The sequence below is a fragment of the Crocodylus siamensis genome, chromosome 15 (genome assembly GCF_052110815.1).
Source record: "Crocodylus siamensis isolate JL-2025a chromosome 15, ASM5211081v1, whole genome shotgun sequence".
Classification (NCBI taxonomy): Eukaryota; Metazoa; Chordata; order Crocodylia; family Crocodylidae; genus Crocodylus; species Crocodylus siamensis.
The window spans coordinates 2,755,038-2,780,625 of NC_143409.1; the positions used below are offsets into that span (position 1 = coordinate 2,755,038).

Sequence of the window (25,588 nt, forward strand, 5' to 3'; positions counted from 1 at the left end):
AGGTGCGGTCGGCCTTCCTGACCGCGTCCCCACACTGCCGGCCCATGTTCATCTTGGAGTCAATGATGACCCCCAGATCCCTTTCCGCCTCCGTGCTGACAAGAGGGGAGTTCCCCAACCTGTAGGTATGGTGCCGGTTGTTCCTCCCCAGGTGCAGCACCTTGCACTTGTCTGTGTTGAAACCCATCCTACTCTCGTCCGCCCACCCTTGTAACCTGTCTAGGTCTGATTGTAGCCTGTTGCATCCTTCCAGTGTGCCCACGTCCCCCCACATCTAGTGTCATCAGCAAATTTGAACAGGTGCTTTTTACCCCCTCATCCAAGTCACTGATGAAGATGTTGAACAGAGAGGGCCCGAGGACCGAGCCCTGGGGGACCCCGCTGCCCACATCCCTCCAGGTTGAGAAGGACCCATCCACCACCACCCTCTGGGTGCGGCCCTCCAGCCAGTCTTCCCTGACACTAGAGTCCACACAGGGAGTGATGCAAGAACAGCTGCTCTGCTTTAAATTCACACACTATCTTAATCTGAATTAACTGCCTTGTGTAGTCAAGACATACGTAACAGCCAACACAGCTGCGGCCTGGCAGGGACAGATGGCTGGAACGGCAATGTAATTCTTTAGGACTAAGGAATTAGCGCTACTCATAATATTATGGAAGAAGGGTTGTGTTGGGGCGAGGGTAAAATAAGTAGGGTTAAAATTAAGGTAAAGGCTCAATATAAGAGATGGCATCAAGCTATCATGTACCCTGGCACCGGAGCAGGAATGAATGACATCCATGACAAATGAACATGGGTTCTTACTCCCAAAACAACGCACCATTTTATTCTGGATAAAATATAACCTGCCTCTTTCAGATACGCATCAGGACAGCATCTCTTTTACTTTGTCATTCCAATAAATAGACTAGAATCAACATAAACAACTAGATGTAGTTATTAAATGGAAGGGACTTTTGTGTCTCCGTCTTGGAGTGGGGTCTGGTGATCAGTGCTGGGATGCTAGTGTTAGGACTAAGGCTACAGACTGGCCTTCAGTTTGCAGGACTCGGCATTTGGGGTACATAACGAAGAGACAGATGGAAACAAATAGCTAGTTCCTTGTGTTCTGCACATAAAACAATTTGACATCAGCAGTCCTGCATAAATAAATTTTATTCCTTTGCATGTGTACAGCTTAAGTCACGTATGTCTCCCAACACAGTAAGAAATCTGATAGAGCTTCCTACATGATAATAATCCAAGATGGAAAAATGTAACAGTACTCAAATAATTTATTCTGGTATAACCCAAAGAAAAAATACCAATGTTACACTGCTGAAGAATATAGTATGATGAGGGTGTGAACAATCATGTAAAACAAAGAGCTATTTTTTTTTCTGTATTGGTGGTTTTCCTGTGAATAAAGGCATAGTGAATAGATGCCTAACTGTGAATGTGTCCTGGTCGCTGGCAAAATCGGATTTCTTAAACTTGAGATGTTAAACTACCAAATGTGAAAACAGCTTACTAGATTACATCAAAATGGTGTAGAAGTTTATTTCACATCTGGCAAACAAAGTCAGGTTCCTCCTGTGTTAGCCAACCAAAAAAGTGCGATGAACATATCACAGGACAGTTATCTTCCTACAGAATTATCCAAGTGGAGTTGGTACATACTGGCAGCTATTTTCTTGTTATTTTTATCATTTTTAAAATTAAATAAAAATGTCGGGTGAAATAATGTTCCAGTGCTGATAAACTTGAAAATGTATCTTGATTAGCTTTCAAAGGAAAGTTATCTCATTTCCCAAAGCCTTACTCATTTAAAAGATAAATCAATATCCTTGCTTCTTGTATGTATATATTAAAAAAGTTTGTTGCACTGTCACCCAAAAGTGCATCTATTATACCTCAATAGAGGCTACTATTTAGAAAACAAATGATAAACCCATGTAATTTTCAAGAACCTTGATAACATTTCATCTCAGTACTGCATTACATTCAAATATATTAGATAATTCAATGTGACAATTAAGTTACAGACACCCTCCAGGCTTGAGATACATGAAAACTGCTCCCACGCATAAAAAACAGTAGTGAAAGTGCTATGGTGGCTAGTACAGCCTGCCCAATTCTGTTCTCCCGCTTTGTGGTCCCCAGTTGGTTGCCAATGGGTTCATCCAACAAGTCCGGACCAGGTCTAATCACGGTGTTAGCTTTGGCACCCGGGGACACCCCCCAGGCTTGTACCTAGCTAACATCCAGGGATGCGGCATGCTGCTCTCCAGCCTCCTAGCCTGCTACATCAGTGTTTGAGCCCCACAGGCGCACCCGCTCTATCCCCCGTAATGCTCTCCCCACAGCTCCAGCTAAGCTATGGGCTGAATTTCTAATTTAACCCCTTTGGGGACAACGTGGCAGGAAAGCAAGGGACACAGAAGGCACAGAGGATTTGTTAACCTGAGCAACAATTTGTAAAGCACTTGAGAATTACAGAGCTGCAAATACAAAAGTCCTAAGATGCACTCTCACGTAGTCTGACCTCACCCCTTCTGGGAGCCCACGGCTCATAAGTGCTTCAAGGCTTGGCAGAGTTCGTGCTGCCCCTGCTCCCTGCACGCGGAGTGATGCCAAGAGCAGAAGCCCATTCTTCGCTGTGCCGAACGCTGAGCCCCAGTCATGCTTGTCCTCCCCATAGGCTGCAGAGGGGAAAAACCATCTCTCCCTGCCAGCAGGCCTGTGGTTGAGATCATCAAAGCTGAGCTCCCTTGACTGCAGTCTAGTTGGCTTTGCACTAATCATATCAAACACCTTTCCCCAGCAACGGCAGCTCTGGAATTCAGCTCAACAAACTGCCCCGAGGCATGTTCAGACAAGAGTTCACTGAATGCATAGTTAAAAAAAACCCCACAGAGTTCATAAACTGCTGCAGATGGAGCTCACTCTGTGACAAGGACTCCAGTCACTTCTTTGGCATAGGTGGTTTCTCCATTCACGTTCGGTACCACCGAAAGCATCTGTGAAAATAAGCCCGATACAGTCTTCACAGTGTAAACTCCAGAGAGAGTTACAAAGTGAGCCTTCTTAGCCCTCACCTCCCATGTGGATGTTTGCCAAAGTGCATATCCTGGAATGAGCATCGATAGGGAGAATTATTCCAGAATAATTATTCCAGAATAGCTACTTTGATAAATTTCCAACTGCAAGCAAGACTCAAGTCCCTTTGTTAAGGCACCTGGTTGTTAAGCACTTGAGTTTAGTGCAAGGTGAATGCATAGAACCGTACGTTTTTAATCTCATAAATATTATTTTTGGGTAAAAACATTAGTAAAAGAGACTTTTTTTAAAATTATTTTCACTATCATCACATAAAAGAGCCAGATTCATTCTCTTGAAGAGAACTACACTGACCTACACCGGCTAATCTGATTGGCAGTGAAACTATACTGATTTACACCAGCAAAGGATTGGGGTTGGAATTTAGGTTGTGAGGTTGGGGAGCGGTGCATAGAGGGTGCCTTAAGGCTTCCCTGATCCTAGCCCACCTCCCCAGGTCAACACCCTTGGAGATGGCTGGAACAGCCATCTATCTGGCTGCTCTAAGTTATACTAGGCTGCAAGATCTCCAAGCAGTCAGCGACACAGGACTGGTTCGATGAAGTGGGATGCCAAGCCTTACCCACTTGTCCTCGCTGCACCAGCACATGGTGAGGATCAATGAATTGGAAGCAACAGTGGTTTGAGTCGCCTCTCATTCACATGATCATTCATCAGAGGCAACCACTGATGTCAAATGAAGGAAAAGGCCAGATGGAAAGTTCATTGTACCCAACAGGAAACTTCCACAGGTTGTTGTGAGCTCAAGATCAGGCCCTCGACCCAAGGAGAATAGGTCTGAGGATATTCAAGCTGAACAACAGGGAAAGCACCCCCACGATGAGAACTGCTAGCCTGGGGGATCATCTCTTTATACTGGGAGTGGAAGGTCCAGTCCCAGAGACATTTCAAGGGTGGGTTGAAATCCTGGCCGTAATAAAAAACATAGGCAAAATGCCCACTGATTTCAGCAGAGCTGTGAAATTCAGCCCGTGTATTACATTTTATGTTTTAAAGATGCTTCTGGCTGTGAACTGCCACTAGCATTACCCACCGCCACATGCAAGTTCAGCAAAGCAGTCAAATACAACCAACCGCGATACGTGGCCGTGAGCCTGTATAATATTCCTGCCATGAGTTTCCTTGTTTTGATTAAACCTGCCCTCCCTAGACTAGACTGCAAACCAGTGACATATTTCTCCCTTTTGCAGTAAGTTTTAAAAATCATTCTGTGTCCTTTTTGAGCTCAAATATCAACTTGACTTAAAAACATTCTCCCAATTTCTTCCCAACTTCGGAGTCATGTGTACGAAGACGGTGTAATACAAAGCAACTTATTCCTGAAAACCCTTAAATAAGGGTTTTCCAGAGAACATTCACCAATATCTCGCCACCTTTCATGACGTAATACTAATATGACTTAATTTCCTTTCATCTGCAGGAGTGTAATCAAGTGCCTACATGGTTTTTTCTCTCTTGGAGGACTCTGGAGTTGAATACAGTGCCTTTGAGAAAGCCCCAATGATGACGAGGTTAATGACAAGACAGATGCCAATCAAACCAACTGTCTGAGAGACAGTAGGAAGACAGAAGGAAGCTCGAAGCCGGTCATTTCGTGAAGCCATGTCCATCCTGATGGCCTCCATTTGGAAGTACGTGCCAGCGATTCCACATATGTGGAAGACCTGGTGGCTGTGTCCTGCAACACAGGCAAGAAATATTTCATGAGAAAGTTCCTTCGGGAACACCCCCACCAGAGTTAGCAAGCCTGAAGCAACTCCATGTCATTCATTTATGTTGCTTCTTATTGCTGGGCTACTAAAGTACAAAAATTGTCCCTTCTGAAACTCCCTGAACCTTAGCCTGCTGCAAATCATGCCTACAGACCAACTGTTTTGGACTGTAATTCCAGCGCGAGTCACTGCAAAGTGAGATCATTTGGATGGCAAATGCTCAAAAAACCTTTTAAGTGCTGTTAAGTAATAGTGGTGGCTCAGTTTTCTTGCCAGTCAGTGCTCTATTAGTGCTCCATTTGCTGGAAGTACATTCTTCTGCAAGTGAAAGGACCCCTTTTGTGGTCCTTAAAGACCATGCAAATCTTCCGGAAACAACAGGTCTCAGCAAACAGTTTCTTGCGCACTTAGGCAGGACTACTTGAGCCCTAGCCCAGTGTATCCAGAGGTTCAAACATGAAACCAGTTCTGTGTTCCTTACATATTATAACCCGCGCTTGCTGCTCATGCTTCAGTGCTTTTACATGCTGGAAATCAAGACACAAGAATTGCAGGTTTCATCACTCACCGATATAATCAAAGTGCCCTGGTGCAAGTCTCTCCGGCAGATGTGTAGTGAAGATGAAGCAGGTGAGGAAGGCGAATACCATGTGTTGGATGTGGATGGGGATCGCACCTTCTGCGTAGCTGTTTTCTGCACACAGGTACAGCTGCAATTTTGAAAGGGGAATTACACAGGGGCACCAAGGGAAGGAAAAAGCAAGCTGCGGACCACCTGTAGAAAGGGTGCTGGTGTCTCTTCCAGTGCAGTACCTAGCTGACCGTATGTTACTGCTGCCAACTGAAGCTCTTTCGTGGACTTTGGTTTACCCCATGGTTGGGGGAGAGGTAGGGCTCCTCAACCACACATGGAACCTGCTTGCTCGGACAAAAAGCCCCGAGTGTTTATATGCACCGGGGCTTTCTAGCCATGCCTTGCTGAAGGATGAGACATGTATACCCACAGCCTTTATGTACCAAGGTGATGAGTCTGTGTCGCCTTGACTAGTAGTCCCCTTGGCTTTACTTCAAATGCCTGTATGCTTAGGCCGGATGCCTGTGTGCTGGGACCTGGAGCACTGCAGCAGACCCCAGCAGTGAAGTCAGGGACAATTAAGTCCATTTCACGCAAATTATGGGACAAATGCTCGTGTCATAGAATCACAGACAATGAGGGTTGGAGGGACCTCAGGAGGTCACATCTAATCCAACCCCCTGCTCCAAGCAGGACCAGCCCCAACTACATCATCCCAGCCAAGGCTTTGTCTATCGGGGTCTTAAAAATCTCCAAGGATGGAGACTCCACCACCTCTGGGTAACCTCTTCCAGTGCTTCACCACTTCTGGGTAACCTCTTCCAGTGCTTCACCACCTTCCTTGTGAGATTTTTTTCCCCCCAATATCTAACCTCAACTTCCCTTGCTGCAGCTTGAGCCCATTGCTCCTTGCCCTGTCACCTGCCCCCACTGAGATCAGCCCAGCCCCATCCTCTTTGCAGCCCCCCAGCAGGGAGGTGAAGGCTGCTAGTCAGTCCCCCTCGGTCTTCTCTTCTGCAGACTACATCAGCCCACTTCCCTCAGCCTCTCCCCAGAAGTCATGTGCCTTATGTCCTTGCTCTGGATTTCAATAAGGTCAAATCCCAATCAAGTTTGAGATTTGAGTTTGGATTTGCAAATTTGGGGCATGTGGCCAAGTTGCCAACACGTGGAAAGTTTACCCTGCATGCAGAAAATAATGTGCGGGGAAGACAAATACACACCAAAACTAACAGTCATTTTCCTGATCGTTTAATTTCTCTTTAAAAGTATCTGCATAGTTTCCTAAAAGTGCCGAGTCTAATATTAAACCACCCGTGATCACTTCACTGCAGCTAGCAGAGGTACCTTGCGGGTACTAGGAAAGTGAGCCTTCACGACTTACCCTGTAGAAAAGTGGGATGCTGTCAAACAGGTATGGATACGCGAATGCCAGTGTGCGAAGGACTTTGCTGAACCTGGGCTGCTCCAGCTCTGGGAACCTGCAGCAAGAAGAAGCTTAGATTGAGCAATCACAGCAAATACATGACCGGCGTTTGCATGTTGTCTAAGGGACTGTGGCTTGCAGAACACGAGGTGAACGTGGGCTTTTTCATAGCCATTGTAATCTGTGCCGGCACGCAGAAAGCTGCTGCTAAATCCATGAAGGCAAGGCTGGAGTTACACCAGAGTGACAGCTGTCCCCAGACTGTTTGAGCCTTTTGTAACTATGACGGCACTGGGCAGAAACGGAGTAAACTAGGTGCGGAGAAGGACACCCCCAAGCAGCTCCTCTCCCACCTTGAAATGTGCAGGAAAACCCAATTGGTCTAATAAGAGGTATCATTTCTGAACCAAGAGTTCTAGATATTTGCATTTCTTCTTTGTCTCAGACCAGCGCAACTCCCAAATACATCCCAGGAAAACCCACACGCGCGCACAGGAGGCACTAGGACCCCTTCCCTGGCCCATGCAGCCATGGAGCTAAAACAGCCCTGAGCAGCCAGCCATGAGTACCAGCAGCTGCCAAAGCCACCCTGAGGGTTTTGCCTGGCTTCTGCCTGGGGCTGAGCAGCTCCTTACTCCGAACCTGCTCCCCCTGCCTCTCCCCTCCCTTTACCTTCCCATCTAGCCAATTTGCCCCCAACTAAACCTTCACCAGGGTCACTGTGCTGGAGCATCCTACTCCTTCCCCAACTCCATCTGCCTTTCTGGTCTATTAAGACTGTAAACCCATTAGGGCAGGACCTGCCTGCTAGGCGTGTGCGAAGTGGCTAGTATTCGCTTCGGATTCGGCCGGTCGGGGGGGGTGTCAGCGATTCGATTCGGTGATTCGAATCACTGTCCCGAATCGATTCGGCTGAATCTCTGAATCACACAGGCCCATCCCCTGCCCGCTTTCCCAGCCCCAGCGACGGCTGCCCTGCCTGCCCCAGCTCCCCGCACTTTGAAAAAAGCCCCAACTTGCCAGGTGCTTGCCCATGCTGTGTGGGGGGCTCTACACAAATCCCCAGCCCTTTAAAAACAAAAACAAAAAAACCTTGGACTCACTGGTTCCTGCCCAGCAGGGCACAATCGCCACTGCCCCATGCTGCATGGGGGGCTCTTCCATGAGCCCCATGGCCACTGCAGGAGCTGGTGAGTATGGGGGCTTCTTTTATTTTTTCTTAAAGGGCAGGTGCTGGGGCGGGCAGGACAGCCACAGAGGGGGCTGGTGGAGTGGGGAGGGGGGTCAGGGAGCTTGTGACAGAGCCCCCCCATGCACTGTAGGGCAGTGGGGAGCAATGGGGATTGCCCCCCACTTGGCAGCACCTGGTGAGTGGGGGGTTGGTTTTTCTTTTTTTTTTTTTTTTTTTTTTTTAAGACCAGGAGCTGGGGCCCCTACTTACCAGCTCCGAGTCTGGCTCCAGCTCCCTGCTGCAGCCACCAAGGACCGCCCGAATCATAGAAGCTCTCTGAAGCTTTTCCGAATCGATTCGGAGAGCTTTGAATCAAGTCAGACCTTTTAATTGGTCCCCCGATTCAATTTGGATTTGGTGAGTCGGCCACCAAATCAGGCCAAATCTCCTCTGAATCAAATCAGCACCAGACACTTTGCACAGCCCGACTGCCTCTACTCTGTATGCATGCATTCCCATGCACAAAAGGACCCCAACTCTTGGTTGGCTTTAAGGCCAATATTAGTAGCTGGAGGAGGAAACACAACATATTAGCACCCAGCTTCTCTTAAATGACCACTTTTTATGTTGCATAAAGGCTTGTGGAGACTCATTTGGCCTGCCCCAACCCTACTGAAATCAGTGGAAAGATTGCCACTGATTTCACTATGCAATGCATCAGGCCTTTTGAGATCAGGCACTCACAATCCTTCTCCACTAAATGCCACTGGCTCCCCGTGTCCTCTGCCTTCCTGGACTCTTGCAGTCTATCCACTCAGTTACTATGTGAGCAGTGTTCAAAGCTCAGCTATTGCTGGGGCTGCTAGAAAGAAGCAAGCGAGGAAGGAAGGATGAAGGAGATAATGAACGGATCTGGAGTTCAGCAAAGTATAACGTGTTGTCCTTCCCGCCCCAGACCCCGGCCTGATGGCAGGTATCAAGGTGTGGTCTTGTCATTGATGTGACAGGGTCCAGCATGAACTGACGCTTGAAGCAGTGTTGGAAAAGCAAATTTGAATAGCTGGTGGGACTTGGCATGACTGTTCTCCCTGGTTGTTTTCTGCAGGCCACAGTGGAGTGACATACTGAGGACACACGATTATCAAATTTATGGCCCAGATTATAATACTCCTACCATTGGATACACATTCACAAAACAAAAAGGCAAATCAGATACAATTTGTCACCTCTGATTAACTTCAATTGATGTGTTTTCTAGATGCAGATGAGCATGCACTTGCCTCTTCACAGACTCAGAGCAGCTTGGAAAATACAAAATCTTTTTACACTATCTTGGCACGGCTGCGTTTGCTCCCTTTCACCTTTAACACTGTCCACCATTGCACAGCAGCAAGGAAAAGCAGTTTTCTACATTAAGTAGTTGCTGAAGTTAGTCATTTTGACTCAATTTTTACACTGCTGTGATCAGAAGGCTGCAGAGTGAGCCCGGTGTTGTCATAAAGAGAGAAATTTATATCCGTGTAGAAAGCCTGGTGGATAATGCAGCATTCATGCTGTTTGTTAATTAAGCAGGATTGCAGTTTCAATTTACAATGCATGAAACAGGTCTCAGAACACTTGTATTTTGCACCCAGCCAAGATTTTGTAAATGTGACATTTTAGGGAATGCAAAATGTATCTGCTAAAATACAGAGGCAAAATCTAGCCTCTTCTCTTTATTACCTTTCTATGATGTCGCTGTTATAGTGGTGGTACGGAGCCCCAAGCCTGTTGGTTATAATCACATGGTAAATGAGAAGGAAAGGGTATGCTTGGGTGGGGAAATACATTCTGGAATTTGTGAGCATGACAAAGACAACCGTCGAGATGCGGTTTATATTTTCTTGGCAGAAAGCCTCAACATAAAGTTTACCAGCCCTTGACAAGCGCACAAAGGGTAGAAAGAAACAGCATTGAGGCCAGAAAGGAGAGACGGGAGGACCACCGCCCCGCGGTGAAAAGGACAGGTGCAAAAGATGATTTTCATTCACTCAAAGAAAACAGTTCAACATTTCAGACCAAGGCAGGACCAAAGAGAGGCGCCGTGCAGGTGCATGGGCTGACGGGAGCGGGGAAAGCGGGGCACTTCGGTTCTACCCACAGCAGCCCTCCGCCTGGACCAAAGGGGCTTCAGCTGTCTGCTCGCAGGTCCTCTCCTGCCTACAGTCACTGCAAGCTGATTTCCCATCGCGCAGTTCATTGACAAAGCCACGTTCGGACCTGCACTCAAACACCGGTTTTGCATGGGGTGAAAAACGGTGCAAGCCGGAGAGAAGACCGCCGGCCCCAGGTGACAAGGGAGCGGGCAGGACCCCTCTCCTGGATGGCGCAGGGTTCGGTGCCTCGCCAGCCAGGCAACGGGGAGGTTAACTGTTCTTACTTAAATTCAACTGGGAAGACCTGCTCACCCCACACAAAGCCTTTCCCAAACCCAAAGAGCTCTGCTAGACATCACACATCCACTGGCGGAAACCCGTGAGAAGCGTTCAGATACAGGGGAGCACTCAGCAGCTCTCACTGTGCACATTGGACCTAATCCTGAGCTCCCTGGAGCCAACAGGAAGGTGGCAACGCCATTTCTCTTACATCGCCACTCACACACAGCACACGCGTTTGTGTAACGATCCCCGTAGCATGCACGCCTCCCCACCAGCACACACACGGGTGGAGCATGGAGCCAGCTGGCTTTGCACTCGGGTTATATTTTTAAACCAAAACAAACGGCAACGATGGGAGAGTGGAGGGATAATTCAGATGGGCAACGAGCCCACATAGCTTCCAACCCCAGTGGCCCTAAAAGAGAAGAGCGTCAGCACCGGATACAGCCGTTTGTCTGCGAGTCTCTGGTCGGACAGCCAGATGGGAGTGAGCAGTTTTTCTGCTTTTGTACCCTTTCCTTGGCATCCTGAGGACAGGAGAGACATGGGCCTTGATCCTGGAAGTCCTTGAGCAGTGCTGTAGCAGCCTGCGCGGGATTAACGTACTCAGCAGAGGTGGAAGCTGTGTGCGAGGGCAAGGAAGTTGCAACGACAGGGGCTTATACATGACCTTCTTGATGCAAATAGCAGCAATTTTGCATTCCTCGCTGAGCCTTATTCTTACTACAATGCAAAAATAACTTGGCAGTCTCACAGCGGCCATTATCTTAGTGCAAGGTTAGGCTCTCCTGCACTCCTTGTCTCACTTTTCATCCATGCCTCCCCTTCTTGTTTGCACTGTTTGGTACCCAGACACCTCAGACCATCGAACATATGCCATGAACCATTTCTGTGCCTTTATCCCGACCAAGACATGGACAAATGCTCTTCCAGTCAGATGTGTGGACAGCAAGACACCAAACAAAGCCAGCTGTTTTCACCATCTTTGGTCCCGTCCAGGGGGCTCGTAGGATGTCCTGCAAACCTCGCATATGGCCAATGACACCGATGCCGATCCTGTTGGCCTCTCCTATCCTCCTCGGGGACTGGCTTCGGGTTCAGACTGGAGCGCAGATTCCATCTACTCTTTCCACTCATCTCGCTACCCGTCCAAAAGGCGCTCTGCATTTTCCTGCTTCTGCCTTGACACCCATTTCTGCAGCTCCTGCATGCAACGCAGAGGTGCAGCAGCGCATGGCTGGTATGCTGTGAAAGCTTCCTCTGCACAAGGTACAACACAGCGCAGAAGCTTGTTTCCCCCAAGAAAGGCTGTACAATGTTTTGATAGATCCACGTGGGACCGAGGAAACATCCAAAGTCTCACACGGGCGAGAGGCCCTGAGGTGGCTGTGGCACTGATGCCGGTCCACCGTGAAAGGGCTGTGCAAGCATCCAGCACCATTTGCAAACCAAAATATGGTCATTATTAAGTTTCTGCCTTGGCAATCCAGTGCTCAGGTTAGACAGCTTATAAAAGGCAAAAAGCACTTTATTACCAACTCACCTAGCTGGTATTGGAAAAAATCTCCCAAGAAGCCAATTAGAGCCGGTAAAATAGATAGATAATGTGTCCGCTCGCACTGCATTTTCAGAACGGCCCATTCATTTGCGTTCCCATTGATCTTCAGAAGATACGGCATGGAGCAGGTCAGGAGGATGGGTTCATTAAAGACTTCAGATGCATGGAGAAGTCCTACTAGAAGTCAAGAGCCTTCCTCCATTGTCAGAGGTTGTGGAGCAAGTCAAAGTGCCATCGAGGTGACACGGTTACCCCTTCCTGTTGCAAGCATATCCATTTTTTTCCCCCACTAAATCGATCTAAGTGCCTCTGAAAGTTAATGCCATGTACCTTTAGAGGAGCAGAACTGCAAACCCAAACTTTATATACATACATCATAACATCTATAAACTTGCAGGGGTATAAGTATGGTTCTTCTCTGGCTGCACACACAAGCTACGGTAGATGACCCAAGGCTGCATTGGCATATTGCTACCAGCATTTAAAGCACAACAAAAGACAGATTCAGGGACGGCTGCACCAATAGGCTAAGCTGCGCAGAGTCCAACATTGTCTCCTATACACTTTGGGTGCTGTGTAGTACCACAATGCACCCCTTTGGCAACACCAACAACAGAAGCAGTGACCTGTGCAGAATATTGCGAACAGACCATATAGCAAGGTTGGACCGGAGACACAATGAAGACAGCGACTTTGGACCCAACTTTACCATGCTATAATCCTTATTCACATGGAGGAGAGGCTGCAACACCTGGTCTCTCCACTATAATGATGCTTTTATAGCAACACAGTTAAGATTACCAAGACATTTTCTGCTGCATGAAGTCAGATGAAGTTTGCAGCTGCCGTCGAGCATGGACCCTTCTGCAATCTGCCAAGCACTTTGTATTCCCCGCGAGACACGGCTCAACACTGCACTGCATTGCACAATCCCGGCCCGGGACGCTTTCCCTTTTCAGTCCAACCTGTCCTGTTGGAGCCTTCTGCTCCTTGCGTGGCTCAGGTCCCCTTTGGGGGATGTAGCAGAGACTGGCCACTCACATAGGCAAAGAAGAGGACACTGGTGGAGAGACATTCGTAAAACTATGGATTTTATGGAACTGTGTGTACTCCTTGTCAACCACACTGAGCATCAAGCCCCCTGGGGAAAGGGAGTCGGTGCCAGAGGGTGGCATTGTTCATCCTTGGCAGCTGCAGGCAAGAACCTGAAAGAAAAAACAGGAGAGAGAGAGAGAGAGAGAGAGAGAGAGAGAATAAAAAAAGAGGAGACTGGAGAAGAGCCTTATTGCTAACAGAGACCTCCCGGCACAGCAGAAGTTGCAGTTCTGTGCCACTGCAGTTCCCTCGACAACTCAGCTCGCAAGTCGTCACAGATGCTGCGATGGGGAAGACACTTACCGTGAATACAGTCGGGGGAAAAACACAAAAGCCTGTGGTTAGACAGTCATTCTGAGAGTCTGTTTCACATTTATTATTACAAGGGACGGAGAAGTTACCAATGCACCGGGGATGATATTTGTGGGCCTTGTCACGCTGCCGATTGTGGAGCAATGCAGCGTTTCAGTAGGACAAGGCTTCCAAAACGAAGCAGGAGGAGGGGAGATCAGGGCACTCCCTCCACGCTGGCATATAGGACCGATGTCCCATTCGCCTCACTAGTTACGCCACGACCCATCAGCAAAAGTATCACAGGAGTCACAGAAGTTTAGGGCTCAAAGGGACCTCGTGAGATCATCGGGTCCATCCCCCATCATCTGTTGTTCGAAAATCAGTGGGTCTCATTCCCCACTTGCTCACATGGGGGAATGACGTTTTTTGGGTACTTAGGAAGCTTCTCAAACAACCGACCATTGAAAGAGGCACGACAAATGCAGAACGACTGAGGCAACCGGAGCTGGCGCTCCACCGACTCCTGGTAACGGTTAAGCATTTCTTGTGTCATTATGCTTACTGTTTTGCAATACAGAGATGTTGCATTTTGCTCTTCAGGTCTAAAAGAATTAATTTAAAATAAATCGAGAGGTTGGTTTTGTTATTGGGGTTTGGGTTAAAAAAAAAAAAAGCCCTAATCTTGGGCTGATCCCATTTCACTGAAATGCCATAACAGTTGTAACCTGAAACAAATTAAACCACTGTCACCTGTCCTCAGCTCAACCACCTCAGCAGACAGTATCACAAGGATAAAGACAAGGCACAAAGGAAGAGGGGAAACTAATAGAAAAAAAGGGGAAAAAATAAACGGAGACTATATACAGGGGCGGGAAAAAAGGGAGGGAAAGATTAGCAAGATAGTCTAAACATATCTATTCCTAATTCTGCTACAACATGTAACACTTAGCATTAACAATGAAAGGTCCAAGCTTCCTTCCCAAATGCTGATGAGTTGGTCTGGATCCTGCAATCCTCCCGCCAAAGGGCATCTGCGACAGAGGGTTTGGTGGTACCTTGCACTGCTGAGCTACAGGTTTGTTCCCCGCTACCTCTGTCCTTTTTGTTTTGATGCTTTGCCTTTTGCAATGTCCCTCTCCCTGTTCAGAGACTACAGCATCCTCATATTCATTTAGGCACCAACAGCAGCACCGGTTCAGCAACAAACCCTGCGCAGTGAAGCCGACCAGCAAAACGTCTTTAACCAGAAACTGCCATGGGTGACTTTTGTGCATCTTGTACCGGACACACGCATGCTAATGAGCAACATTTTACTCACAGCCAGTGAATGCACAAAACAAACTAATTACACCAAGCAATTCACAGCTCAGAAATCAGCTATCATGTGCAAACTACATGATCATAAAGGGAACTAATAGCAAGTCACACAAAAAAGCTTCCAAGAAAATTTCCACTATGAAGTAAAATGAGTAATATCTGGCTTGAGATGTGGTCAGTTATTCATACCAGAAGCTGGCTAAGTACATAACAAGCTTTGAGAAAAGTTGCCCAAGTCAAAATGTCCTACTCCCCCAGAAATTTCCTAAGAAATCCCTTGCCAGGATGCTTGGGTTTATAAACAAGGAGGATACTCAGGGAGGCTCGCCTTTAGGTATCTTCCCACAGCAGACATACACGTCATAGTCATTATTCTTTAACAAGGGGTCAATTAGACGTATGAACTTTAAGGCCACACACCTGCAAAACCTTACACACATCCTTAGCATCGTGCACATGAGCAGTCCCATGGATTTTGACGGGACAATTCAGACGCTTAAAATTAAGCATAGGCTTAAGCACTTGGAGCACACATTTCATCTCAGACATGCTGTAATTAAAGAAAAATAAGTTACTATAGGCAGACATCTTCCTGCTGGAGACAGTAAGATATGAAACTCTCAACAAGTCTAAAGATTCACCTATGAAGTATTTTCACAGGCATTTTGGAAAACTATTCTAGTGCCAGTGCACAACACGGTAATAAGAGTAAACGCCCCATCTATCCGTTCTCCAGTTCACTGCATTTAGTGATACAACATATTCCAAGGCTGCATTTTTAAATGAACATGCTTTAGCCATCGTAGTGGAAAAGGCAGGACGTAACAGTACCTGGAAAAGCAGGAGAGACCAGTGCTAAGGACTGTATTAAACACAGCAATGGGCACGTAACAGCGATGGAAAGTGCTACTGAGCCATTCATCTGGGAAAACGTATGCTGAATAAGCAATCGCAGAACCTGAAAATAAAAACAACACCCAGATCAGTCCTGAATATTATCGATGTATTATTCAGTAACCTTTTTTCTACAATGGTTTATGTCTCGCACAAACGCACGCAGGTCAGGTAGTGGCGTGTTTCTTTCACAGAGACCTTCAGCATGCCCTGGCGTGGGGCTTGAGAGGTAACAAATGCCTGCAGTCCCCCAACACGAACGAGACCTGTGGGGATAACGGGATGAATTCAGACCCCCGGGAAACAAACCTCTGACTTTCAAACAAGCCGGCGACTTGCTATATCAGGAGGTTTTTAGTTGCAGGGGAAATGCTTCTAGTGTCTCTGGTGTTCGTGTGTCATTGCGGGCCCACGCGCTTTCTTGCATTTCACCCAGGTCTATGCCCAAATTATTTTATTAAGTGCCAGGAGTAACTACCACCCGGGTAGCTGCCAAGAGGATGCCGGACACAGAAAGGAGGAACGAACCCCACCAGCCCCGTTCTTTTACACGTACGGTAAAGAAACCCAGCAGCAGCAACTTCACCCCAGGACGCATCTGATTTGCAAGCCAGACAGCAGCTCCCCCCCAACCCTTACATGAGATGCATCGCTGAGATTAAACCGGCTCTGGGCAGGGTCCTTTCAGCAACCCTGCATGTGACTGAGCACTGATAAGAATTATCTGCGAATTCCCGGGAGGGTGGCTACTTTAGCGACATGTGCCGAATTGGTGTTTCAGCCTGCAGAGCAGCTTGGGGGATAATGTCTCTCGCTTATTTTTTCTTTTTGGTGGGGGGCGGCATGGAGATTTGGGGCTGTTTGGATCCAGGGCTTCTTCCTTTTATGCTAGGAATCAGCAATAAGAGCATCAGTGACAGATCTGGTTTATAAGCCAAAGGCCACTCCAAACCATGTCAAATCCATAGGAATAATCAAGAGCAATGAGATCCAGGGCCTGCGTTTGCATCGTTAAAACACCAGAAGGATGCTCACGCAGGTCTCCTGGACTCAGCGTTCAGTAAACCATGTCTAAAGCTGTAGCAGTAGCAAGCTGCCACGCCAGCCTCTTCTCTACGATTCATGCACAGCACGTGCTTGTGAAAAAAAAGCCAGCGCCGTCCTTCAAGGATCGCGCAGCGGACGACAGGACCCAGCATGGACAGATCGAAGCCAGGCGCGGGAGGGCAGCAGAAGTCCCGAGAACAGCTCTTTTCCCAGGCCGGCTCTGGCAGCGACAGCTGGGCGAGTGGTGCGTGTCCTCAGGGATGGGGTTTGTGTGTGTGTGTGTGTGCTGAGCTAACACGCACAGTGCTGCTGTTCACCCAACTGCGGGGCCGGCGTCGAGGGCTGGCATGCCTCCACCCCGAGGGCTGCAGGTCACATTGGATTAAAGACAGGAAAAACCCCTGGTGATTCACAAAGCCCAGACAACCGCGTGCACTGTGCAGCTGGGGTGGAGACGGCCTCTCTGTCGCAGCTCCCGCTCCCGGGCGCTGAGAGCGGTCAGGAGATCCCTTTCCTCCCTTCCTCCAGCTCCTTAGCGCACAAAGCGGTGCGAGAGCCTTTCCCCCTTGCATTCAGCAACGCAAGATGCTCCAACGGGCTGAAGTGACTTGGGAACTTCAGACCCATTCTCGGGAACCTAAATGCCATCAGCTTTCAGGATATGTTCATGCAATGCCACACCAGCAATCTCCGATTGCACTAGCTCCACGACAGGAAGCAGAGGAGCCCTGTCTGGGCAGCACTACACCTGGCCTCATTAGCCCCACTGAGATGCACCCTTAACGAGATGGGAGGTCAACCCCAAAGGCCTAGGCAGCTCGGAAAATCCCACCCGTTATTCTGCGCAGCGTTTGCAGCGGCTCTTACCCAGGCTGTAGATGCTGAGGCTGCCGTAATCAAAGAAGTAACAGATGTGTCTCGCCTGGGTGGACATCGTACTGAACGTGTGGGCACAGCTGGACACGAAGGGGTAAATGCAGCAGGTGATCATGTAGGCAAGAAGGGGCCAAGCGTACGCGTCGTTGCAGAGATCCAGCGAATATAACAAGGCAAGCAGCTTCCCTAGGAAGTAGCTGGAAGACAAAGGCTCCAGTGAGACCTGGCTTGTTACGGGGCAATCTTGGCTCCACCGAAGGCAACAACCGACTCGTCTCAATTTCGGTGGGGCCAGGATTTCCACCTTGCTCATTTTGCCTGGCGGGCCTAGCCGTGGGTTACTGCTATCTGGGCTCCCGGGCACTCTTTTGCTCGAAGCCGTGAGCGCAGCTCGCGACTCGCCCCGGTGCCAGCGTCCCCTGCCCCTGCCGCCTCCCACCCCCGATGGGTTATCAACCCATCGCCGATTCCCACGGACGGAGGAGGGCTGGTAAGAATATCTCACAAGGCAGCATCTGAGAGAAAGCAGGGTAAATACCAGGCAGGCACAAAATGCGTCCAGATATTTAGGGTTTCATTTGTCATTTGGAAGACACTGAGGAGGCAATCTGCGGCTGAGCTTCTGGGATGGCGGTACCCGAACACGATGCCCTGCTCACGAAACACCTGGAAGGGAATGAGCAGAAGCCTCTCATTTAGACGGGCTCTGTGCTGTTCACCCTGCACCACGGGAGTGTATTCGGATGGATCTGGCCCTGCATCCGTACCCCTGCTCAGGAGCTGTCTGGAAGAGGGGCGTTGTTTTGAGCTGCGATGCAGCATATCAGGAATTGCCTTTTGTTCTGAATGTGTGGGCTAAGCCAGCTGGTGGGTGGACAAAAGTGGCACGTTCCCCTCCTTACCTGCCCAGGTGAGGAACAACCACAGGGCAGGAGCCTGAAGCACCCAGGGGATCCTAGTCTCCAGGAGGACAGGTCTGAGCGTGCCCAATCCACATCCCACTGTCCCCGAGTCTGCTGACAAGTTTCAGCTGTTAATGAGCAGCTTTGGATTGGGCCCCACTGAGGCCTGGGGCGCCGAGGTCCCCGCCGGCAGCCATCCAGGCAGGGAGCGTATCCGTGGATTGGATGCATGGGGCACACCACCCACATGCTCCTTGGGATGCACAGACAGGCCAAGGGTGTCCTGAGTGGTACAGGCAGCTCGTGTGTGTGGCACGTGGCAGATTAGGGAGGGGACGGGCAGCACAGGGGCACGTGGGTCAGAAAGGGAAAGCAGAGCAGCAGGTGGGGCAGGGAGCACAAGGCAAGAAGCAGCAAGCAGAGCAGCAGACCAGGCTGGGAGCACAGCATGCAGAGCAGCAGTGGGACAGGGGAAGAGGATCTGAGCGGCACTCAGGTAGGGGGCAGGGCTAATTTGTGGTGCACCTGCCAAAAAAGCTGGCCCTACTGGCATGGACCAACCCTCAATGCAGCGCCTGATCCTGCAGGCACCCGGGGCTTGCAGCAGATCTGTCTGCCATGGCTTCTGTCTGCTCAGAGCAGTGTGGAGGCCAGCCCATGGCTACGCTCGTGCCCACGCTGGCAGGACCAGAACATCCCGGCACACCCCAGCTTTGCAAGATGCACCGTCTTGAGACCTCACATGGATATCCTAGGCCTGATTTTCCAAACAGCTCAAGTGATCCATCTCTAGAAAACAAGGCCAGGCCAAAGTGCCTTAGCAAGGGCAAAGCATCCCAGCTGCATGCACCAGCTTTGCTAGTCTTGTCCCGATCACACTAACTGCTCACCTGGCGCGTGGCTCCCACAGCAAAGGGCACGGGATACCCCAGCACACACACAAGAGCGCTCCATCTGACCTGCTGCTTTTGCCCTCCCACAGAAGCTAAGTATTAGCTTTAAAAAAAACAACCAACACACTTCATTTCTCGGTAGAGGTTTTGGCTGGCCTTGGTCTGCATTTTTTGGAACATGAGGCCAATTTTCTTTGCAGAGTGGGGCAATGTCTGTTGATGCAAGAGGGTTGGCTGGTTTGGGGTTTTTTTTTTTCCTTTCCCAACTCCACTGGCCTTTCCGCAATAACAAAATATTATGCCACATGCTCAACATTTTCCGTTTTTCACAACACAGATTTCTTGCTTTTAAATCTGTTTTTAAAGATATTGTGAATAACAGTCAAAATCATATTCATCACAACCTGCTTTTTGGTGGATGGAAGTTCTCTGGTCACATTAATAATTTTTCCCATAAGCAACAAGCGTATATATAAGGGGGGGTGTGCGCGCACGTGTGCGTGTGTATGCATACACTTGCATATATACACACCTGAACTGCAGTATTAAATATTTGGGCTAAAGCCTGCATCCTAAACAAGCAAACCTCATCCCACTCATAAAAAAAAAAAAAGACCCTCTTTTTTGCAGAAATTCTTGAAATATTGAATTTACTTTGCTTTGCTTGAAGTAATTTTTTATACATTTATATAGGAGTATGTGTGTGTCTATCTGTATCTAGATATATCGAGAGAGAGAGCGCGCACGCGCGCCAAAATCTATCCATCAATCTATATAATATCTAGCTATCTCTAGGTAGATTGCAGATCTATTAGATAGATTATATTTACATACACATGTATCTAATATCCATCTATCTAGCTATCTCTAGATAAATTATATTTACACACACACATATCTGTCTATCTAATAGAAATATTTACACACACGTATACACATATATCTGGTATCTAATATCTAACTATAGATAGATTATATTTATACACACATATGTATATATATCTATCAACAGATAGACACACACCCCACTTCAAACACAGCAAACTAACTCCAATATTTCAAGAATTTCTGGGAAAAAGGGTCTTTTCTTGCACGGGATGAGGACTGCTAGGCTTGGACGCAGAGTCTAACCCAAATATTTAATATTCCAGCTCCTCTTTAAACGCTCCCAAGTGACGATTCAGAAAGAAAAGCTGCACCGGGCTGCAACAGGCTGCTACGTCCCAACACAGCCACAGCCAGACTCAAGAGAGACCCACGAAGCAAAACCACACTTACTTTGGGCACTTGATTAATGTTGAGCAGCTTTGGCAACTTCAAGCTCAGCATCGTGGTCGGGCCAGGCAGCACCTGCTTTGGCTCTGAATGCTTTCCGCCTCCACCGCCCTGGAGACCGGCTCCGGCTAATCCTTCATCGGTGACTCAGGCTGAGGATGTCTTCACTTCCACCTCCCTACCTCTTCACCCAGCGCCTACTGCCAAGGCCCCGGGCTTGTGCGCTAGGGAGAGCAAGAGCACAAATACAAGGGAGGTTGCTATAGTGAAAGCAGTGATTGAGGGAAGGGCCCTGGCCAGGTAACTTTGGATTCAGGCATGCACGGGCTGCATTTTGCACGGCTTTGCTCCCAACACTGGCTGGGGATTCATGAGTCCTCTAAAGCTTGCGACTGAGCAGGCAGTATGGCTGGCTGAACAGAGCCTACGGGCCACTTACAGCCTTCTTACGCTGGGCTGAAGGGAAGAGCAGCCCTCGCCACAAGGACCGTGGAAGCAGAGAAGCTGCTACCTCGGGCCCAGACCGCAGGCGTTTCGGAGAGGGGAGGGCGGCCGGAGGTGCAGCACTGACACAGGGACTGGGAAAGAGGGAGAAAGTCTAGAGCCTTGCCCAGGCCTCCACAGCCTTGGGGTCGGGGCTCTGTCCCCCACACTGCCAGCGGTTGCACCAGCCGGATGCTCCCGCGCTCCATCAGGGACCCGTTGCTCTGGTCGTTTTGGTCCCACGGCTGCGAACCAAGGCAAGACACGGGCTCTCCCTGGCTACAGCACAAGCTCCGCGCGTGGCAGGCCCAGCTCCTGAGCCGGGAGCAGCTCATTTCAGGCTCGCAAAAAGACAAGAGCCGTCTTCCAGAGCTGCCACGGGGAAGATCTCAGCTCGGGCTTGTCCTTGGACGTTAGCAGATGGGAAGGAGGTACGGAAGTGTCCGCGCTGCAGGGGTCTGAGATACCCCAAAGTCCTGGGGGCTCCTTCCCACAAGGGGGGGGATAAGCAGGGTGGCCGTGAGATGCCGACTCCTCTCCGAACCCCCCACCTCAGCCCTCGCAGCTCTCACCACCAGTCCAGCCGGCCTGGGTGCGCAGCTCGGAGAGGCTGGTGGGAGGCGGGAGTAACCGGCTCTCGGGTCCTGGCTAGGCCCCGCGGAGAGGAGCTTTGAGCCTGTTTCTACAGCCGCAGAAAGGGGCTGCGCACAAGCCTGCGGGCCGAACCAGGGCTCGGGACGCCCGGGTCCCGATGCCAACCTCGCCTCTCACCGTCTGGTCTCGGACACGTCTCCGCGCCTCGGTTTCTTTTTTGCACAACGACCACAACAGGCATTGCCTCGTGGGGTGCTCCTGGCAGGCGCGAGGAGGGCTCTTCTCCAGTGAAATCACAGCCCCTGGCAGGTGCAGCCATCACCGAGAGCCCCCCTCCGCCTCGAGAGGAAGCAGATGCGCTCCCACCTCGCCGCGGGGAACGGGCGCCGAGCCGCAAAGCGCTTTGAAGAGCTCCTCGCAAACGGGTATTTGCGGCATCTCTCGGGGAGCGGTGCCTGGGGGACCCCCGGGCTCAGGGACGTGCTGCCGTTCAACTCGCCCGCGGCACGCGGCTGCTATTCCCACCGCGCGAAGGGGGGCCCGACGCTAGTCGCGGGCTGGCTTCTGCACTTACATTTTGACCTAACTGTACGGTCCAGGCCGGTACACTTCCTCCTGAGGTTTCCAAACCGGCCTCAGGAGCGTTGGGTTGGGAAGGAGGAAGAGGAGGAGGGAGCCTACTTTCCCAGAGAGAGTCTCTGCTTTTTCCCTGCACCTGCAAAACCCATGCCGGCCAGGCCACCACCCCTAAGCCACGAGGGGCTCTTCAGCTTAGCGCCCGGCAGAAATTGCCATCAAAAGTGGGGGCATTTACAGAACACATTGGGTAAGCCTCAAGAGGCGAACTGCCTCGGGAGCCCTTCTGCCTGCTGACTTTGTGCAAATGTTAGCAAAGGTGCTAGCGGCGTTCGGCATCGTTCCCCAAGGGCCCGCATGCAGTTATGGCTCTCTCTCATGCCAACAGCTCGTGGGGTTGGGCAGGATGGGTTATTGTGGACAGACGTCATGCCATCACTTGGGGCGCTTGTACACATGACAGTCACAAGAAATCCCAGACAGGTCTTTGCAAGTTTGCATGACAAAAGGAAAACATTTCTCCGCTGCAAAGAGCGTGCAACAGCGCACTCGCACACACATCCCATGTTCCCGATCTGTGCTGACCTGCTGCAGTCTGGTGGGGTTTAACCCACAGCCAGGTCTCCACAGCTGGGCAGGCGGTGCCACGCGGTACCCAGCAAGTGACAGGGGTCATTTCAGCGCGAGTCCCCAAACACCTCGTTTATCAGCCCGCCTCAGCTTCCAGCGAACCTGCAGCCAGTTGGCACTAGCAGAGCCAGATAACAAAGGCAGCACTTGAAGGAAACGCTGCACTATATTTAAAAGACCGCGACCCAAGGGAAGGAAAAACATCGGCACCGCAAAAAAACATCTTTTGCAAGTGGCAGTTTCATTCTTGGCTTTGTCCGTAAGTGCTGCCTCCGGCAGACCGCCCCAGAGCCTCTTATCCTCTTCTCTCTGCGACTACGGTCCGGGTCGCAACTTCGATGCTGGCTCCGAGGACTCTGCGCCTTGCCGGAGTGGACTTTAAGTTGGACATTGATTTTACCCTGACCCTTGTCACCAGCAGTAGAAAAACTGCATAGCAAGCACAGCTTTTGCTATCCTTTTCCACCCCAAAATTACCCCCTGTCTAATGGATTAAAAAGGCTCCCATCTCCCCCCTCCGGTGCCCCACACCTTCTCGCTGGGGTGTGCATTGCTATCTCCTCTCCAACGCACGCGGAAAATGAATGCTATGGTCCACCCTCCAAAGCCACTTCTCAGAAACAAGTTAACCTTTACTCATCTGCTTCTAAAGAGGAAAGTGAACAGAGCCAAGAACATTCAGCGCGACAGAAAACCAAATCAGAAAGGGCATTTAGTCAAAGTTTACACACTTAGTGCTTTAGCTTTGCCGTTATGCGTAATTATCTTTCACATCGTCCCGAACTTACTGCCCAAGATCTCCTCTATCGATCGATAGATAGACATACGCACCAAGATACGTACGTGCAGCTAGATAGATGCAGACAGACAGACAGACAGGCATTTACACACACATCTCTCTCCAGCATCTATCCATCTGTCTAATATCTAGCTACCTCCGAGGCCTTTTGTCATGTTATGTGCAGCCTAGGATCTATTGAGACCCGCAGACCAAACGCTGGGCCTGGCCCCACACGGGGTGGAGAGGCTTTGCCCCCCTGTCGTCCCCATTTTTAGGCATCCAGCATTACGCAGGACTGGACCTGACACCGCCACCGCCACCCAGGCAGCTTGGCACAGAGGCTGGGAGATTCCTCTACCAACACCCTTGGTCATAAACACAAGGGGAGTCAGGAGACGGAATAAAAATAATCCCTTATCGCAGCAAACTGTCAATGCTCAAGAGGCTCTCAGCGAAGCAGCTCCGCTTAAACCCGAGCTTGCGGACCAGCGCGGGATGGCCACGCCGCTTCAGAAGGGGCACTCGGGACCCGCTTCCCTGAACTGCGGCCTCTCGCCGCCTGGGAAGCGAGAACAGGTACGCTCCGCTCACCTGCCCACCGCAGCGCGTGTTACCTGGCCGTACCGACCGCTCAGCTGCAGACGCACGTGCACAGTGGAGAAAACACCCACCTCTGCCATTACTTTATTTCCCAGCAAGTTGCTACTCTCTTGCTGTCCCTATCAGCAGCCTCCATACGCCGCTTGTTACCCAATCCTCTGCCTAAAGACGAGGTAGAAACTCGTTCTGCGCAGAAGGCGCGTCCGCTCCGCCCTGCCGGGCTCCTCTCCGGGCACAGGACCCGAGAGCACCGGTCCTGAAACATCCTGGGTGAGCACGAGCCTGCGCTGGGCAGCGCCAGCCGAACCAACCTTACCTTCTGCACGCAGGTTTTGCCCATTCTCTCTCCACGCCGGCATCCGTGGCTGACCACCAAGACCCACAAGACTTGTGTCAGTGTGGTTCACTGCTTCAGCTTGTTGCAAAACGGGTGTCGGAAGCAGAGTAGAGCAACCTCTGCCCAGCTCCCAAACCAATGCACAGGCGGCGCGACTAGCACGGCCCACCGACCACGCGCAGGGGACACCACCCTACCCCCAGCAAGGGGAAAGGTGACCACCGACATAACAAGGGCCACGGGTTGCACAAACAAATCATTGCCACGCGCCGTCATAAGGGTATAAATAGCTAAAAGTCCCTTGTAAAGGTTAGGTGCCCCATCCAGCCTCTCCCCATTTTGCAGGCCTCACATGCGCAGCATGTTGCACCGAGCTCAGTGGAGCGGCGGGAGCATGAGAGTTTCCTGGTCCAGCTCCAAAACTGGCTTTGAACCCGGCATGAAAGGCAGAGCTCCATTTCCCTGCTTATCTGCCAATTCAGAGATGCCTACGCCCATACATGCAGAGTTGATATTTTTATGAGGCACGCTGCACTCGCCGCACACCCGTCTGTATGCACTGGACCTGGCTTTCCTTCCCCAGGAATATTTCTCCCTGACATTGTAACCTCCAGTTTTAAAGCCTGTGGTGGGCAAAGGAGAAGGCCTGACGTCCCCCCCACCCTGTATAATCACCTCTCTTCTGCATGCTCAGGCCTTTATTATGCAGAGAAAAATATGGGACTGAGAGGAGCAGGCAGCTACTGAACAACCTTCCCGTGTAGTTGCCCACCGTACAGTTTCTATAGTTACATTTATCATCCCTGGCTGCAGGGCAAACATAATCTGAGTTAAAATACAACAGGACACACTGGAAGGTTTAAATTCAGGGGGCATGGTTTAGCCATTAATAATTAACTTTTATGACTTAATCAGTACCACACGAGAGAGACTAGTTAAACTAGGAAACCAGTGGCTGGGCTGAGCTGCCAAAGCACCAAAGGCTTTGATAGAGGGAATGCCAGATCCTTCCAGACCGAGCAGGGCAAGATCC

General features: G+C 50.1%; 1 protein-coding gene across 4 annotated transcripts in view; it reads right to left on the bottom strand.

The window, feature by feature from the left end:
- Positions 1-1,141: 1,141 nt before the first annotated feature.
- The window catches only part of PAQR5 (progestin and adipoQ receptor family member 5), a 29,509-nt gene continuing 5,062 nt past the window's right edge, over positions 1,142-25,588 (bottom strand). For 2 of the 4 annotated variants that reach the window (XM_090029131.1, XM_090029133.1), the window contains exons 2-9: positions 20,558-20,778; positions 18,023-18,150; positions 17,476-17,681; positions 15,499-15,625; positions 9,709-9,753; positions 6,774-6,870; positions 5,384-5,525; positions 1,142-4,781 (exon numbers count right to left, since the gene is read on the bottom strand). In XM_090029131.1, the coding sequence (XP_089885257.1) occupies positions 4,540-4,781; positions 5,384-5,525; positions 6,774-6,870; positions 9,709-9,753; positions 15,499-15,625; positions 17,476-17,681; positions 18,023-18,150; positions 20,558-20,608 (1,038 nt within the window). In that variant the 5' untranslated portion in view covers positions 20,609-20,778 and the 3' untranslated portion in view covers positions 1,142-4,539. Of the gene's footprint in view, positions 4,782-5,383; positions 5,526-6,773; positions 6,871-9,708; positions 9,754-15,498; positions 15,626-17,475; positions 17,682-18,022; positions 18,151-20,557; positions 20,779-24,534; positions 24,701-25,588 lie in introns of those variants that run through there. The other 2 variants (XM_090029132.1, XM_090029135.1) reach the window with 2 other exon arrangements.